The 17,917-nt window shown below is 44.3% G+C and overlaps 1 protein-coding gene across 1 annotated transcript in view; it reads right to left on the reverse strand.

Annotated features, from left to right (window-relative positions):
- necab2 (N-terminal EF-hand calcium binding protein 2) overlaps positions 1–17,917 on the reverse strand; it is a 253,736-nt gene that overhangs the window by 150,097 nt on the left and 85,722 nt on the right. The window contains 2 exon segments of the mRNA XM_034177269.1: positions 3,654–3,751; positions 3,888–3,913. Of these exon segments, the coding sequence (XP_034033160.1) occupies positions 3,654–3,751; positions 3,888–3,913 (124 nt within the window).

The following is a 17,917-nucleotide window of genomic DNA, read 5'->3' on the forward strand; positions in this document are numbered from 1 at the left end:
TGTGCTTGTTCTGTTAGACCTCAGTGCTGCTTTTGATACTGTTGACCATAAAATTTTATTACAGAGATTAGAGCATGCCATAGGTATTAAAGGCACTGTGCTGCGGTGGTTTAAATCATATTTATCTAATAGATTACAATTTGTTCATGTAAATGGGGAATCTTCTTCACAGACTAAAGTTAATTATGGAGTTCCACAAGGTTCTGTGCTAGGACCAATTTTATTCACTTTATACATGCTTCCCTTAGGCAGTATTATTAGACAGCATTGCTTAAATTTTCATTGTTACGCAGATGATACTCAGCTTTATCTATCCATGAAGCCAGAGGACACACTCCAATTAGCTAAACTGCAGGAATGTCTTACAGACATAAAGACATGGATGACCTCTAATTTCCTGCTTTTAAACTCAGATAAAACTGAAGTTATTGTTCTTGGCCCCACAAATCTTAGAAACATGGTGTCTAACCAGATCCTTACTCTGGATGGCATTACCCTGACCTCTAGTAATACTGTGAGAAATCTTGGAGTCATTTTTGATCAGGATATGTCATTCAATGCGCATATTAAACAAATATGTAGGACTGCTTTTTTGCATTTACGCAATATCTCTAAAATTAGAAAGGTCTTGTCTTAGAGTGATGATGAAAAACTAATTCATGCATTTATTTCCTCTAGGCTGGACTATTGTAATTCATTATTATCAGGTTGTCCTAAAAGTTCCCTGAAAAGCCTTCAGTTAATTCAAAATGCTGCAGCTAGAGTACTGACGGGGACTAGAAGGAGAGAGCATATCTCACCCATATTGGCCTCTCTTCATTGGCTTCCTGTTAATTCTAGAATAGAATTTAAAATTCTTCTTCTTACTTATAAGGTTTTGAATAATCAGGTCCCATCTTATCTTAGGGACCTCATAGTACCATATCACCCCAATAGAGCGCTTCGCTCTCAGACTGCAGGCTTACTTGTAGTTCCTAGGGTTTGTAAGAGTAGAATGGGAGGCAGAGCCTTCAGCTTTCAGGCTCCTCTCCTGTGGAACCAGCTCCCAATTCAGATCAGGGAGACAGACACCCTCTCTACTTTTAAGATTAGGCTTAAAACTTTCCTTTTTGCTAAAGCTTATAGTTAGGGCTGGATCAGGTGACCCTGAACCATCCCTTAGTTATGCTGCTATAGACTTAGACTGCTGGGGGGTTCCCATGATGCACTGAGTGTTTCTTTCTCTTTTTGCTCTGTATGCACCACTCTGCATTTAATCATTAGTGATTGATCTCTGCTCCCCTCCACAGCATGTCTTTTTCCTGGTTCTCTCCCTCAGCCCCAACCAGTCCCAGCAGAAGACTGCCCCTCCCTGAGCCTGGTTCTGCTGGAGGTTTCTTCCTGTTAAAAGGGAGTTTTTCCTTCCCACTGTCGCCAAGTGCTTGCTCACAGGGGGTCGTTTTGACCGTTGGGGTTTTTACGTAATTATTGTATGGCCTTGCCTTACAATATAAAGCGCCTTGGAGCAACTGTTTGTTGTGATTTGGCGCTATATAAATAAAATTGATTTGATTTGATTTTGCAGTTGGCGGCTCAGCTCTTGGCTCAGCTGCTGCATCAACGCTGCACACTTCCTGCATGAAAGGCATTTAATTAGAATTAGAAAGAAGTAACGGGTCTTTGGTTTGAAACCGAGGAGCCTAAAAGCACCTTAATGGGCTTAGCTAACATTAGCAAAGATCAATTTTTTAAGATTTCCTGAAAATATATTTAATGTTTATCATTAGTGTTTACTTTTGAAACATTAACTGCAAACAGCACATTTCATGATGCAATAATTTAGAGCAAGTCAAAACTGTCAAGAGCTGAGGACAAATCGTTGGCTAACAGCATGCCGTGTTTAATCATCCTGGGCATGTTGTTCAGGACTGCAGGTGGCTCTCCAGCTTGCAGATGATGCCTTTTGGAGTTTTATGGGGCAATTGACACTCCAGTCATGATAAAGTACTCCTGATTCTTCACTCTGTTGGAGTAAAATCTGCATCAGAGGATGGAAGGAAGAATGGATCAACATGCATTATGAAGGGGACTGGAGTAAAACTTTTGGATCCTCATCCTGTCTGTGGAGTGTTGTGACTGGTGTTGTGCTGAGAGGTCACCTACTGCAAGACGGGACTCAGATCCAAACCTCAAGCAGCTCATGCAGATGGTTTCCCCCAGACCCTTTTCCACAGAGTTCTGAAGAGATCCACACTGCAGTGACAGCAGCACCGCTGGACTCTGGTCCTGGTGGTGTATCCAAGACAGCAAAGACAACGTGTGTTGAACACAAGTTTCAAAATGACCAAAGTTCATAAGCTCCACCCAGGTGCTATGGCCTCATTGTCCTGTCCAAAGTGTTTCAGAAACCTCAGGGTGTAGCTTGACCTCATCAGCCACCTACGACCTCAAACACCCAATGGGCCAGATGGGGAATGAAGATGATCCTCGTCCCACAAGAAGGATGAACCACCACTACCATCAGGGTGAGGGTTCAGAGGGAAGGAATACAAGACAGACACCGCCCTTCTTATGTTGTGCCATAGAAATGGTTGGACTCTAAATGTCCATTGCCCCTACCGGCCATCAGGCTAAGGGATACCTCACCTATCTTACTGCATCTGCAGGTGATGGTCTAGTGGTTAAGCGTTGGGCTTGAGACCAGAGGATCCTTGGTTCAAATTCCAGCCTGACTGGAAAATCATTAAGGGCCACTGGGTAAGTTCCTTAATCCCCTGGTTGCTCCTGGTGTGTAGTGAGCACCTTCTATGGCAGCACTGACATTGGGGTGAATGTGAGGCATTATTGTAAAGCACTTTGAATGTCTGCTGCAGATGGAAAAGTGCTACATAAATGCAGTTCATTTACCACGGATTTGTCACTATTTGGACTGTAGAACTTGTAGAGTCATTTACTCATCTCAGCAGTGGCATTCACCTCTCTTGAGATAGAGATGTCTGGAAGACCTTGTGAGTCTTGGAGAGGTCCCTGGAGAGTGTCAGAAGCTGCAGCTCCTGTTATTTTCTGTCTTACTGTATGCTTGAGAAATTTAGAGTCTAATCAGTGACCTAAGGTGACAACTACGTATTTGATACCAGATCTCTTCAGGGGATCCTTTGGTATCACTGGAATGATTTTGTGTCAAACAGGCGGTTACTTAGTGAGAGTCCGTTGAGGAGTATCACTTGCACTGTGAGGGAGCCTTACTGTAGGTTTGATATTATGGCCATGTGGTGCGTGTCTCTGGTCATAATCCACCTCTCAAATGCCTCAGTGTTGAGGACACCAACAGGTACAGAAGCTCATCCCCAGGCTTCACCTGGCTTCAGCAGATAGACAACCAGTCCATCCCAACCTATCTGGGAGGTTCCCTTCTAGGACCTAAGGTGGGTCTGTGGTATGGTGGTTGTGGGGATGCGTGGCATCAGCACATGCGTCCAGACATAACCTGACCTGGACGAGCTTCATAACAGACACATATAACTTACACACATGGAACAGGAACAGATAATCCGCGCAAGGCCGTTGTGTACGGCGGCTGATGCGTCGACACACTCAGACAGATTACGCCATAAAAAAAACACCAGTGCTGTCAGAGTGGCAGGATGGTTTCTCCAGAGAGCACACACACTTACCTTCTTGGTGAAGTCCATGGCTTTGAGAATGGAAAGGTTGAGAGTTTCCAATGAGGCCAGAACTCCCTCGTAGTCGCCCATGTGCTTGGCGAAGTAGTCTGCAAGGACATTAATTAGCAAGGCTCAGCCCAAAGTCGCTGATGAGTTAAAAATAACTTACTAATTCAACTGAGGAGCACTTTTTGTAAATAACAGATAAGAGTGAGAAAAGGCGGATGTGAGGAGTCCACTCACCGCACAGCTCCTTAGTGTCCACATTACTATCACAGCACGGTGGAGAAAAAGAAGAAAGGAGGAGAGCAGAGTCAGAAACAGAGAAAAGACTCACACCTGCACACGGTCCGAAGAGAAGCCAGTATTAAACTGTCACTATCATTCACCCTCAGTTAACACGTAAACCAGACTGTCTGGGTGATTGACAGGTGACACGACAAACGAGACAGAGGAAAAGAGTTAAAAAACAATTGAGCAAACAGAGAAGAAGGATGAGGATAAAGCAGTGGGAGGTCCATGCAGAGGTCAGGTCTGGGAGCATGCACTGGCACCACAGTCACACCACGGAACCACCCCGGGTCCTCGGTGTCAACCACCCAGGCAGACATCCGGTTCACCTGGACCATTTATCTGCTGCAGCAAGAAGGTGAAACATGGACGTGTCCTCGTTCTCTTCCAACCACTGTGGTCCTCAACACTGAGGCAACTGCATGCTGGATCGCGACCAGAGACATACGCCCTGACCTCACGTTAACGTATTATATATATGGCGCATCTATGTGTTGTGCGATTTAATGCTGGACCTGTTTTTTTTAAAGCCGGAGTCACACAAGCGATTAGACAGTGATCAGAGTCACCAACTGTTTCTCTCGCAGCCCCTCAAGAATACAGCTGTGTGGATGTAAGAAACTTTTGTGAAAGACGCTGATGGATACCTCTGCATGATGGTGGCAACACTGGCGTGTGTGGTGACACAAATTTCTAAGACTGTTGTCTTTTTTTGCTGTTGCTCCTGCTTGGTGCTGAACTGTGGTGCTTTTGATAAAAAAGGAGGACAAAACAAGCACATCACTAATAACGTGTGCTACAACCATGTGTATAGGAGGACATGATATGACACACACACACACAAACACACACACACACACACACACACATAAACACACAAACACAGATTCAGCTTTTCTATGACGCACACTGATATAGTTGTCTCATAGATATATGTCAGACTGGACTCCCACAAAGTCTGTTGTGTTTGACCCGGGTGAGCACTCTGAGCTGTAACCCGAGCGGGGCTGTTGGTGCATGTACGCCTGGACCAATTTCCAGAGACAAGGAAATGATAAAATACAGATGAGTCCAGTTTCCTGAGGAATTAATGCTCACTGGCTACTGATTAAAAGGATACTTTTGGATCCTGTTCCTATCTGATAGATTTTGAAAAAGAAGTGTGTCGATGGCAGAGAAGTGAGCAGAGACATAAACGCGCCTTGGGGCAACTGTTTGTTGTGATTTGGCGCTATACAAGAAAAAAGTTGATTGATTGATTGATAAACAACTCAAAATGTAACTGACACGGCTGTTTAATTATGTTTTGACCCTGGTTTGTTTGTCTGTCTGGTTGTTTGTTTGTAAACAGCCTGTAACCCACAAGTTTTCATATCACACACACACACACAACACACACCACACACACACACAACACACACACACACACACACACACACACACACACATCTTCAGAGCTTAGTCCAGTTAAGGCCAGCGGTGGGCTGGAGCCTATCCCTGCAGTCACAGAGTGTGAGGCGGGGTACACCCTGGACAGGACGGCAGTTTGTCACAAACAGACAAACAAACACAGCCACGCCCACGCACACCTACGGACAATTTCAAGATTCCAATCCACCTAACCCACATGTCTTGGATGTGGATTTGGATGTGTGAGCAACACCCTGGACCCGCTGCAGTTCGCCAACATCAGGGTAGATGATGCTGTGTCATCTACCTATTGCAGCGAGTGCTAACCCACCTGGAGACCGGCGGGAGCGCTGTGAGAGTCATGTTCTTTGATTTCTCCAGTGCTTTCAACACCATCAGACCGGCGCTGCTGCGGGGGAAGCTGGAGGACGCAGGTGTGGATGGACACCTCGCCTCCTGGACCATCGACTACCTCACTGACCGCCTGCAGTACGTGCGGCTGTGTGGCTGTCAGTCTGAGGTGGTAAGGTGCAGCACCGGGTCCCCCAGGGCACCGTCCTCTTGCCTTTCCTCTTCACCCTCTACACCTCGGACTTCACCTACAACACAGACAGCTGCCACCTCCAGAAGTTCTCTGATGACTCCGTCATTGTGGGTGTGTGTCTGAGGGGAACGAGCTGGAGTACCAGTCAGTCATCACAGACTTCGTGGACTGGTGTGAGCGCAACCACTTGTGTCTCAACACCAGTAAGACGAAGGAGATGGTGATCAACTTCAGGAGGAAACCACCACCTCACCCACCGGTGAACATCCAGGAGGAAGACATAAAGACTGTGGACAGTTTCAAATACCTGGGTGTTCACCTCAACAGCAAACTGAACTGGACTCACAACACTGACGCCCTGTACAAAAAAGGTCAGAGTCGCCTCCACCTCCTGAGGAGACTGAGATCCTGTGGAGTGAGCAGGCCTCTGCTTATGACCTTCTATGACTCTGTTGTAGCCTCTGCTCTCCTCTATGCTGGCGTCTGTTGGGCCCCGGGCAGCACACAGCGGGAGAGAAAGAGACTGAACAAGCTGGTTAGGAAGTCCAGCTCTGTCCTGGGCTGTCCTCTGGACTCTCTGGAGGAGGCGGCTGAGAGGAGGGTGTTAGCCAAGTTCAAATCCATCATGAACAACTCCTCTCACCCTCTGCACTGGACTGTAGTGGAGCTGACCATCTCCTTCAGTGACAGACTGAGGCACCCTCAGTGCAAGAAGGAACGATACCGCAGGTCGTTCCTTCCTGCTGCTGTCAGACTGTATAATAACACTGTGAAATAACCACAGGCAATAACATGTCCACAAATCATATGCAATAACAACTCATTTACAAATCCCTGCACTAATGTCACCTTACCACATCTAAACTCCATTTCACATATTGCAAAGAAGATGCTCCTATCTCCTTTTCAATCCCAATCATGTTTATATATATGCATATGTATATGTGTATGTGTACAGGTATGTGTGTGCATGTGTGTATGCGTGTCTGGGTGTATATGTATGTGTACGTATATGTGTATTATTCTTTGTCTTTCGGTTGTTCCCGTTAGGGGTCGCCACAGCAGATCAATCGTTTCCATCTCACCCTGTCCTCTGTATCTTCCTCTGTCACACCAACCACCTGCATGTCCTCCCTCAGCACATCCATAAACCTTCTCTTTGGTCTCCCTCTTCTCCTCCTCCCTGGTGGCTCCATCCTCAGCATCCTTCTCCTTATATACCCTGGGTCCCTCCTCTGCACATGTCCAAACCATCTCAATCTCGCCTCTCTGACTTTGTCTCCAAACCGTCCCACCTAAGCTGTCCCTCTGATATGTTCCTTCCTAATCTTGTCCATTCTTGTCACTCCCAAAGAGAATCTCAACATCTTCAGCTCTGCCACCTCCAGCTCTGCCTCCTGTCTTTTTGTTAGTGCCACCGTCTCTAAGCCGTACAACATAGCTGGTCTCACTACTGTCTTGTAAATAGTAGAGAAGCTTGAATCTTCGACTGGACTGGGTTGCTTGACGCGAGGACGTTTCGCTTCAAATCGCAGAAGCTTCCTCAGCTAAAATTCTTGCTCTGCAAGTCTGACTTCTGTCTGACTCTTGTAGAGATGAATAAACAGAAGCCAACAAAAGCTGGCATTTTAAACCTAACCAGACCCCTCCTACTGAGAGGCAGACTGCTATAGGCTAGTGACTAAACAATAGCTTTAATTAGCAACTATTGTGCTCTAGTTAGCACTCTCCTAATGACAGGGCAGCTGTCCCTCCTAATGATGGGATAGATGCCTTTCCTGATTGCTCCCTTGATGACTCTCCTGATGATGTGAATGACCCATTACCATGCACAAAAGACTGAAACTCCTTTGACCTGAGTACCCCATTGTAAACAGGGGATAAGGCGTGTCTCAGACCCCCTCCCAGGTTAAGACTGGGTTTCAAACGTTTCACATAGAATGCCTCCTTGACCCCTCTCTCAAATCATTTCTTCTCTCTGGCTAATATTTTAAGGTCCACTGGTGCCCTCTCTGCGGTGCTGGTATAGCCTTTTGTGTAAAGGTTGCTTAGTCTCACCTATGTAGTGTTGATGTTGGCCACGTAGTCCGATGTGTTCAGGACCACCGTGCATCTGCCTTTATCCACTGGCAGGATAAGGATGCTTTGGTCCTTTTGCAGTGCTGACAAAGCTTTCCGTTCTTCTCCTGTGATGTTGGACGGAGGAGGCTTAGCACTGTTCAGCACTGCTGTGACTCTTAGTCGGAGGTCCCCAGCTTCTGACTCTGACAAACTGTTATGTTTAATGGCTGACTCTACTGCAGTGATGTAATCTACTGTCGGTATATGTTTAGGGGTCACTGAGAAATTTAGTCTTTTAGCGAGCACATCCTTTTCTGTCTGTGAAAGAACCCTGTTGGAGAGATTCTTTACCCAATTTTCCCTGTTGTCACTAATTTGTCTGGGTGTATCTTTAAAAATACTCCCACTTTGTCAGCACTGCAAAAGGACCAAAGCATCCTTATCCTGCCAGCGGATAAAGGCAGATGCACCGTGATCCTGAACACATCGGACTACAAGGCCAAGATCAACAACTTGCTCAGTGACTCCAATACATACGAACGTCTGAAGAGAGACCCCATGAGCGGCTATAAGAAGAAAATCATTAGCTACCTCCAAAACCTGGAGAAAGAGGGACTCATCAACAGGCAGACATACTACAGACTGTACCCTGGGGATGCCACTCCTTGCATCTATGGACTGCCCTAAATCCACAAACAGGATGTGCCACTCAGGCCTGTTGTATGTAGCACAGATTCCATCACGTACAATTTGGCCAAGCACCTCAAGTGGATTTTGACTCCTCTAGTGGGTAACTCAGACCACCATGTGGAGAACACACAAGATTTTGTGAACAAGATCAAGGACCTGCAGCTGGAGGCAGATGAAACAATCGTGTCATTTGATGTGACTTCGTTGTTCACCTGCATCCCCACCGCTGAGGCCGTCTCAGCTGTGAGGCAGAGACTGCTGGAGGATGTGTCTCTACTTGAAAGGACCAAACTCACACCAGACCACATCTGCCAACTCTTGGAGATCTGTCTCAACACCATGTATTTCCTGTTTAGGGGAATTACTACAGGGAGATTCATGGTTGTGCGATGGGGTCTCCGGTATCCCCCATTGTGGCCAATCTGTACATGGAGTGAGTGGAGAAGACAGCCTCTTTCACGGGCATCTCTCCCAGTCACTGGTTCAGATATGTTGATGACACATGGGTTAAAATCAAGCAACAGGAAGTTGAGGACTTTACAGAACACATCAACTCGGTGGACGCCAATATCAAGTTCACACGTGAGGATGCCAGAAACCCATTTAGCCTTCTTGGACTGTGATGTTATGATTGGAGAGAACAGGCAGCTCCAGACAGGGGTTTACAGAAAACCAACTCACACTGACCAATATCTGCTCTTTGGCTCAAACCCCTCCTTGGAACACAGCTGGGGGTGATCAGGACGCTTCAACACAGAGCCCTACAGGTGCCCACAACTGCAGAGGGAAGGGCTAAAAAAACAACCGTGTCCGGAAAGCCCTCACAGTATGTGAGTACCCACGATGGTCCCTGGACAAAGTGCAGAAGTCCCAGAGAACAAAGAGACCAGATAGACAGGAGACGGAGACAAGAAGAAGAGTGTCTCTCCCTTATTTAGCAGGAGTAGGGGAAAAACTACAGAGGATCTTCAGACAGCACAAAATCCCAGTTTACTTTAAACCGGTTAACACCTTGAGACAGAAATTAGGACATGATCCCTAGTTACAAACAGAGCAATGTAGTGTATTCTATCAGATGTCAGGAAAACTAACGAACACTACATAGGTGAGACTAAGCAACCTACACAAAAGGCTATACCAGCACCGCAGAGCGGGCGCCAGTGGACCTCAGGTCCTGCAGTTCATCTCCACCTTAAAGACACTAACCACACGTTTGAGGACAAGGAAGTTAAAATATTAGCCAGAGAGAAGAAATGGTTTGAGAGAGGGGGTCAAGAGGCATTCTTGTGAAACATTTGAAACCCGCCTTAACTGGGGAGGGGGTCAGAGGACACGCTTTATCCCCTGTTTACAATGGGGTACTCAGGTCAAAGGAGTTTCAGTCTTTTGTTCATGGTAATGGGTCATTCACATCATCAGGAGAGTCATCAAGGGAGCAATCAGGAAAGGCATCTATCCCATCATTAGGAGGGACAGCTGCCCTGTCATTAGGAGAGCGCTAACTACAGCACAATAGTTGCTAATTAGAGCTATTGTTTAGTCACTAGCCTATAGCAGTCTGCCTCTCAGTAGGAGGGGTCTGGTTAGGTTTAAAATGTCAGCTTTTGTTGGCTTCTGGTTTATTCGTCTCTATAAAGTCAGACAGAAGTCAGACTTGCAGAGCAAGAATTTTAGCTGAGAAGCTTCTGTGATTTGAAAGCGAAATGTCCTCGCGTCAAGCAACCCAGTACAGTCAAAAGATTCAAGCTTCTCTACTATGGAAAACACCTGGACAACTGAGAGCCTACACATAAACTGTCTTGTAAACTTTCTCCTTCACTCTTGCTGATATTCTTCCTGTCACAAATCACTCCTGCCACCTTTCTCCACCCACTCCACCCTGGCCTGCACTCTCGTCTTCACACCGCTCTACCCACACTATCCATTACTTTGAACAGTTGACCCCAAATATTTAAACTCATCGACTTTCACCACTTCTACTCCTTGTAACTGCACTATTCCACTGGGCTCCCTCCCATTCACACACATGTACTCAGTCTTGCTTCTACTGACTTTCATTCAACTTTTCCTCCAAAGCATATCTCCACCTCTCTAGAATAGACTCAACTTGCTCTCTATTCTCACTACAGATCACAATGTCATCTGCAAACATCATAGTCCATGGGGACTCCTGTCTGATCTCATCTGTCAACCTGTCCATCACCACTGCAAACAAGAAAGGACTCAGAGCTGATCCTTGGTGTAATCCCACCTCCACCTTGAATGGGTCTGTCATTCCGACTGCGCATCTCACCGCTGTCACACTATTCTTGTACATGTCCTACACTACCCTAACATACTTCTCTGCCACTCCAGACTTCCTCATACAATACCACAACTCCTCTCTCGGCACCCCTATCATAAGCTTTTCTAAGTCCACAAACAGACAATGTAACTCTTTCTGGCATTCTCTGTACTTCTCCAACAGTATTCTCAGAGCAAACATTGCACCTGTAGTGCTCTTTCTTGGCATGAAACCATATTGCTGCTCACAGATCTTCACCTATTTTCTAAGCCTAGCTTCTACTACTCTTTCCCATAACTTCATGCTGTGGCTGATCAGCTTTATGCCTCTGTAGTTACTGCAGCTCTGCACATCACCTTTGTTCTTGAAAATAGGAACCCAGACACTTCGTCTCCCTCCTCAGGCATCCTCTCACTTTCTAAGATTTTATTAAACAGTCTGGTTAGAACCTCTACTGCCATCTCTCCGAGACATTTCCATGCCTCCACTGGAATGTCATCTGGACCACTGCCTTCCACTCTTCATCCTCTTCATAGCAGCCCTCACTTCTTCCTTACTAATCTCTTGTACATCCTGATTTACTCTCACCACATCATCCAGCCTTTTCTCTCGCTCATTTTCTTTATTCATCAGCTCTTCAAAATATTCCCTCCACCTTCTCAGCACACTCTCCTCACTTGTCAGCACATTACCATGTGCATCTTTTACCACCCTAACCTGCTGCACTGCCAATCGGTACAAGTCCTTTTCTCCTTCCTTATTATTCAACTTCTCATACTTCTCTTTTTCGCCTTATGCTGCATCTCCTTGTACTCCTGTCTACTTTCTTCATCTCTCCGACTATCCAAAAAACGTTTTGCCAACCTCTTTCTCCTTATGCTTTCCTGGACCTCTTCATTCCACCACCAGGTCTCCTTGTGGTTCCTTCCACTGTCCAGATGTCATAACCCAGTACTGTCCTAGCTGTCTCCCTCACCACATCTGCAGTACTTTTCCAGTTGTACAAAATTGCTTTCCCTCCAACCAGTGCTTCCCTCACCTGCTCGCTAAATTTCATACAACAGTCTTCCTCCTTCAGCTTCCACCATCTGATCCTTTGTTGAGCGCTCACTCTCTTCTTCTTCTTCTTTACCTCTAAAGTCATCCTACAACAATCCTATGCTGTCTAACGACACTCTCATCCTGCCACCACCTTACGTCTCTGATTTCTTTTAGCTTGCATCTCCTATAAAGAATGTAGTCCACCTGTGTGCACCTTCCTCCACTCTTATATGTTACCCTTTTTCAACTCATCATGTCACCACTATCAAGGCACACTAATCTCTTGTACTTCCTGATTTACTGTCACCAAATCATCCAACCTTTTCTCTCTCTCATTTTCTTTATTCATCAGCTCCTCAAAATATTCCCTCCACCTTCTCAGCACACACTCCTCACTTTTCAGCACATTACCATGTGCATCTTTTACCACACTAACCTGCTGCACATCCTTTCCAGCTCTGTCAGCTCTGTCCTTTCCAGCTCTGAGCTTGAACCATCGTGCGCATGCGTGAGTTTTTTCAAGCCTGTCGATTTCGGACGATTTTATGGGGATTATACAGATTAAGGAGTGTTACTGCTGCTTTAAGGACAGCCCACAACTGCTGAGAGCGTGGCACGCTCCCAGCGCCGAGCTGGACATGCCCCATCACGGCGTTGCTTTGCGCCTTGCGGCTCCACCGCGACGCGCAGAACTCCTCTGCATGTCTGTCTTAATGTGCTGTAAAAATGCTGATGTCCATGTCTTTTCACAATTCCTGTGCTAGTCAGACGACATACCGGATCAAGACAGCGTCCAGTTTAGAAATGAATGGCACATTCCACTGTTACAGGAGTTTTTGTCATGGAAAGAGGAGCGGAATTCCGCGCGTCGCGGTGGAGCCACATGGCGCAAAGCAACGCCGTGATGAAGCCTTCTGGGACATGTTGGGGCATGTCCAGCTCATGCACAATCACAATCGGATAATCACACGACTAAAAAGCAACCGGAATCCATCTGAAATACACCTGAAAGCCGTCCTGTGAGACCAACACGGAGGTGGTTTTGTGCCGCGTAATGAACGGCTCCATGGCGCATCCCTCTGCTTTTCTTTCCATGAAAAAAACTCCTGTAACAGTGGAATGTGCCGAAAAAGTGCTGATGTCCACGACTTCTGCCTTTTTGTGAAAGTCAGATGAGGTCCCGGATCAACAAAGCCTTCACGTTGGAAATGATCTGGTTGTTTCAGCGGGGTGTCAGCCTGTCGATCGGTGCTGGGAGTGCACCGCGCTCTCAAGAGTTGTGGGCCGTCCTTAAAGCGGCAGTAATACTCCTTAATCTGTATAATCCCCATAAAATCGTCCCTGAAAGCCATATTAATTTTTCGAACGGTGTCCACCTGGAGGTCTCTCACAGTTTCTGGAAAAAAATTGATGCAGCAAAGCTCCAAATCGTTCAGACATTTATTCACAATAAAAATCCGACGAGAGGGGTGGACCAGTGCTCACACAAAGCCTGCTCACAGGCGAATGACGCAACTGACAGGCATGAAAAAACTCACGCATGTGCACGAAGGTTCAAGCTTGTCTGATGCAAACACACGTGATTCAAATCCATATGATTTTTGAAAAAAATAAAAAGGTCGGATACTTTTCTAACAGACCTCGTATACATACATATTCTATTTCTACCTCATTTCTTATGTCTTTGTACTGTTACAAGTATTATTATTATTGCTTATCCTTGCACACGCTGTTTGATGAACATTTTCCTCTACTTGCACCCACCTGTTTTTTAAGAGCTGACGTAATGTAAATTTCTCCTCTGTGAGATCAGTAAAGTTTATCTTTATCTTTAACAACGGTGTGGTACGATGAAACAGTTACTGTACCAGCACATTCTGGTTTTATAAAATGCTCAGTGGAGGATCTGAATCAGACCCGACTGTCCTTTTTTTTTAAAAAAAAAGAGTAAATAATGAATTAAACACCCGCGCTCTCCATCTGATTGGCTCAATAAGAAGGCTTCTCAATGTGCTGCTTAAACTCCGCGTCAGCACTGAGAAAGCGACTGAGATCAGCAGTTCTTTGGTCCAAACAGGACTTGTCAGACCAGAATAAATTAATCATATTCTTTCGAAAACAAGCCGTCACACCCATTAGGCTGCGATGCCATTTTCCAAATGAACAGTTAACAAACAAATAAATAAATAAATAAATAAACTTTCAATTACATCAAGGGAATTTTTCTCCACTAATTTAATTCTGAAACTAGAAGCACTCAGAGAGTGCAAACCTCCGCCAAGGCATGGGGTCACTGACGCCATAACATCTACGCGCCGTGGAATCATTGAACCTAAAAAATTCTAACAATGATGTTTGCTCAGTAGTAAAAAAAGTTTCATCTGCTGTGACTGGATAGCATGTATCCTTAGTGCTTGGCATCACAGTTTATTGCAACTTGCACCTTTCCCAGAAGCTACTGTCATCTGAGCACTGATATTGATATTGCATGTGCTTATAGACAAAAACAAATGAGACAAAATTCAATTATTATTCAACTAAACTGCAAATATATTAATTTTTTAACATTTATGAAACACTTCTCTAAACAAGGCCATAGGGTCACTGACCCTAAAGAGATTCCCTCTTTGGCACAGTGATCTGTTTCTTTTTGTCTCTTTCTCTAAAATTGTATATAATAATCATTAGATTATTAATATATAAACAAAAATAAATTTAAGAAATATTACAATTTGAAAACAAATGCACCTCAAAGTGATGACAGCTGCAACTGCTTAATGCTAACTTTTAACATTGAAAATGCCATAGACATGCTAACGCGTTAGCATTGGGATCCAGATCACCACTAAAATTTAATCACTTGTTCCTCTTGTCATTTCCAACCACTCCACAAAATTTAATCAAAATCCATTTAAAACCTTTTGAGTTATCCTGCTGACAAACAGACAAATAAACGCGACCGAAACAACATTCGTCTCATGCACTGTCTCATTACTGTTTTTCAGCATTTTGGTCCATTAACTGTATGAGGTCCAAACAGTCTGAGTGGTCCAAGCTAGTGTGCCTTAATTAGAGAGAGTGGCGTCAACACAGAACACGGCACCATTTTGGTTCCAACTGCGCTGAACTACTGAATGAACCTTTAATGTTTTCAACATTTTTTTAAAATAATTTAACCACATACAGAAACACATCCAGGTACAAGTACTACCAAAATAAATATAAAACTAGTTAAGCTATCAAATTTACATAAATTTACAATTTATGATGATTTATTTAATTAATTTAAAGCCTGATTTATGCAGCTGCAGCTCTGTAACTCCGTTTCATGCAGTGACGTGTGTGACAGTTTTAAAGTTCTCCATCTCTGGATTTTGCTTTATTCTGGACTAATTTGACCCTCAACAAGCTTTTCTTTCTACAATCATCACCTCCAAATCAAAGGTAAACTGAACATTTTCCTCTTTTATCAACTTTGAGCTGTAAATTTTCTGACTTTTCTGATCCATTTGTAATCAGTCCACACTGTAAATTGTTAATAAATTACTTAGAAATACATATGTCATATAATATTATTGACTTCAGACTCTCTAAAACCCATGTTAATACACTGTTGCATTCCTGCTGGGGTTATGTGAGGTTAAGAGCGATGACTGTCAGCAAGTTTGCACTGGGTCAATATGTTCTTGATATCTGCACAGTAAACCTCTGTACTTTTGTCTGCCCCAAAAGTCCATCTTGTAAAAGCTAAACGCCTTTCATGATCTTGTTATCATATGAAAAGATGTAAACAGCAGGCAGCAGTTCCACTAACAGAAGATCCTGCTTTTCATGTCTTTAAAGTTTGACTTAGTTAGCCACATGGCCTAAACATGACATGGCATTTTTTGATCACGTATGTACACACATGGGAGGAGCACTTCTTTATCAATGATGTCAAGTTGATTTGAATTGGAAACCATGCTGAGGAGGCCCAAAGCAAGCTGATAAGGATGTGAAGAAGATTTTGCCTATCAAAGGAGAACAAAGGTGAGAGGACAGTGCAGTGGGTGGACCATGGGAGAAGACCACTGCTGGACCGTGAAGATGGATGGGACTCTGACCAATAAACAGAGAGCAGATTCTAAGTAGAAAAATATAGTATAGTCAGAGAGTCTTCAGTCTTTTCTGCTCTCTCCCCTGCTGGTGATTTGCTAAGAATTACATTAGGAGGAGCCAGCCGAATGGATCCACAGAATTCTGTGTCTGGTAAACTTATCTTTACTCACTCTGTTTGAATAATAATCTGTTAATACATTACTGCGTAAGAGGTCTGTCTTCCAGGACAATGTACATTATAAATTGAGACTGACGACCTTATTTCGCATCAACGGACACACGGGGTGTGTGACCTAAGGTAAATAGTTTTGCTGTGCACATGTTGATGTTTGAGTTCACAGATATTTAACAGAAGTAAATAATTCCGCTCCAACCAGGAGGTTGGTGTCTTGGGTTTTCAGTTAAATACTGGGGTAAAAGGTCCACTCCAACATGTGAAAAGGTGAAAACTCCACAAGGTATTAGGTTCCACACTTCAGCAAATGGGACCCCAACATGATGTGAAAAGGAAGATACAATTTACGTTTCCAGATTTTTTTTTCAAGCAGACCGAGGAGACCTCTGCGAATTGGCAACAGACTGCACCGAAGGCTACTGAGCCGTGAGGAAAGACATTGAATCCTTCCAGACATCAAAAGGCCCTATCTGTAAAAGACAGGCACAAATCTTTTTAATAAAATTGTGCATATTGGACATTCGAAAAAAAATTATGTCTGAAAGTGAGGCAAATATCTTGCCATCAATAGAGTGAGTGTGATAGTTCAGATCTTTTGGAAAAACGTGTAATGGTTAAAAGGTAAAAAGGAAGAAATAGTGAATAGCGAAAAGTAAAGTGAATAGTGAAAAAGTGAAAGGTAAAATACGTACGGTGGAAAGGAATAGTGATTATATTTGGCAAAATATATCACAGCGAGGTGGACTTGCAAAGCCAAAAGCTTTAATTCCTTGAGGTTAGATCCTCCTAAATATGGGGAGGAAGAATTTAAATTCTGCTGGTTGGGGCTGAGGGAGAGAATCAGGAAAAAGACATGCTGTGGAGGGGAGCAGAGATCAATCACTAATGATTAAATGCAGAGTGGTGCATACAGAGCAAAAAGAGAAAGAAACACTCAGTGCATCATGGGAACCCCCCAGCAGTCTAAGTCTATAGCAGCATAACTAAGGGATGGTTCAGGGTCACCTGATCCAGCCCTAACTATAAGCTTTAGCAAAAAGGAAAGTTTTAAGCCTAATCTTAAAAGTAGAGAAGGTGTCTGTCTCCCTGATCTGAATTGGGAGCTGGTTCCACAGGAGAGGAGCCTGAAAGCTGAAGGCTCTGCCTCCCATTCTACTCTTACAAACCCTAGGAACTACAAGTAAGCCTGCAGTCTGAGAGCGAAGCGCTCTATTGGGGTGATATGGTACTATGAGGTCCCTAAGATAAGATGGGACCTGATTATTCAAAACCTTATAAGTAAGAAGAAGAATTTTAAATTCTATTCTAGAATTAACAGGAAGCCAATGAAGAGAGGCCAATATGGGTGAGATATGCTCTCTCCTTCTAGTCCCCGTCAGTACTCTAGCTGCAGCATTTTGAATTAACTGAAGGCTTTTCAGGGAACTTTTAGGACAACCTGATAATAATGAATTACAATAGTCCAGCCTAGAGGAAATAAATGCATGAATTAGTTTTTCAGCATCACTCTGAGACAAGACCTTTCTAATTTTAGAGATATTGTGTAAATGCAAAAAAGCAGTCCTACATATTTGTTTAATATGCGCTCTGAATGACATATCCTGATCAAAAATGACTCCAAGATTTCTCACAGTATTACTAGAGGTCAGGGTAATGCCATCCAGAGTAAGGATCTGGTT

Source organism: Thalassophryne amazonica, chromosome 8, assembly GCF_902500255.1.
Source record: "Thalassophryne amazonica chromosome 8, fThaAma1.1, whole genome shotgun sequence".
NCBI classification, from domain to species: domain Eukaryota; kingdom Metazoa; phylum Chordata; class Actinopteri; order Batrachoidiformes; family Batrachoididae; genus Thalassophryne; species Thalassophryne amazonica.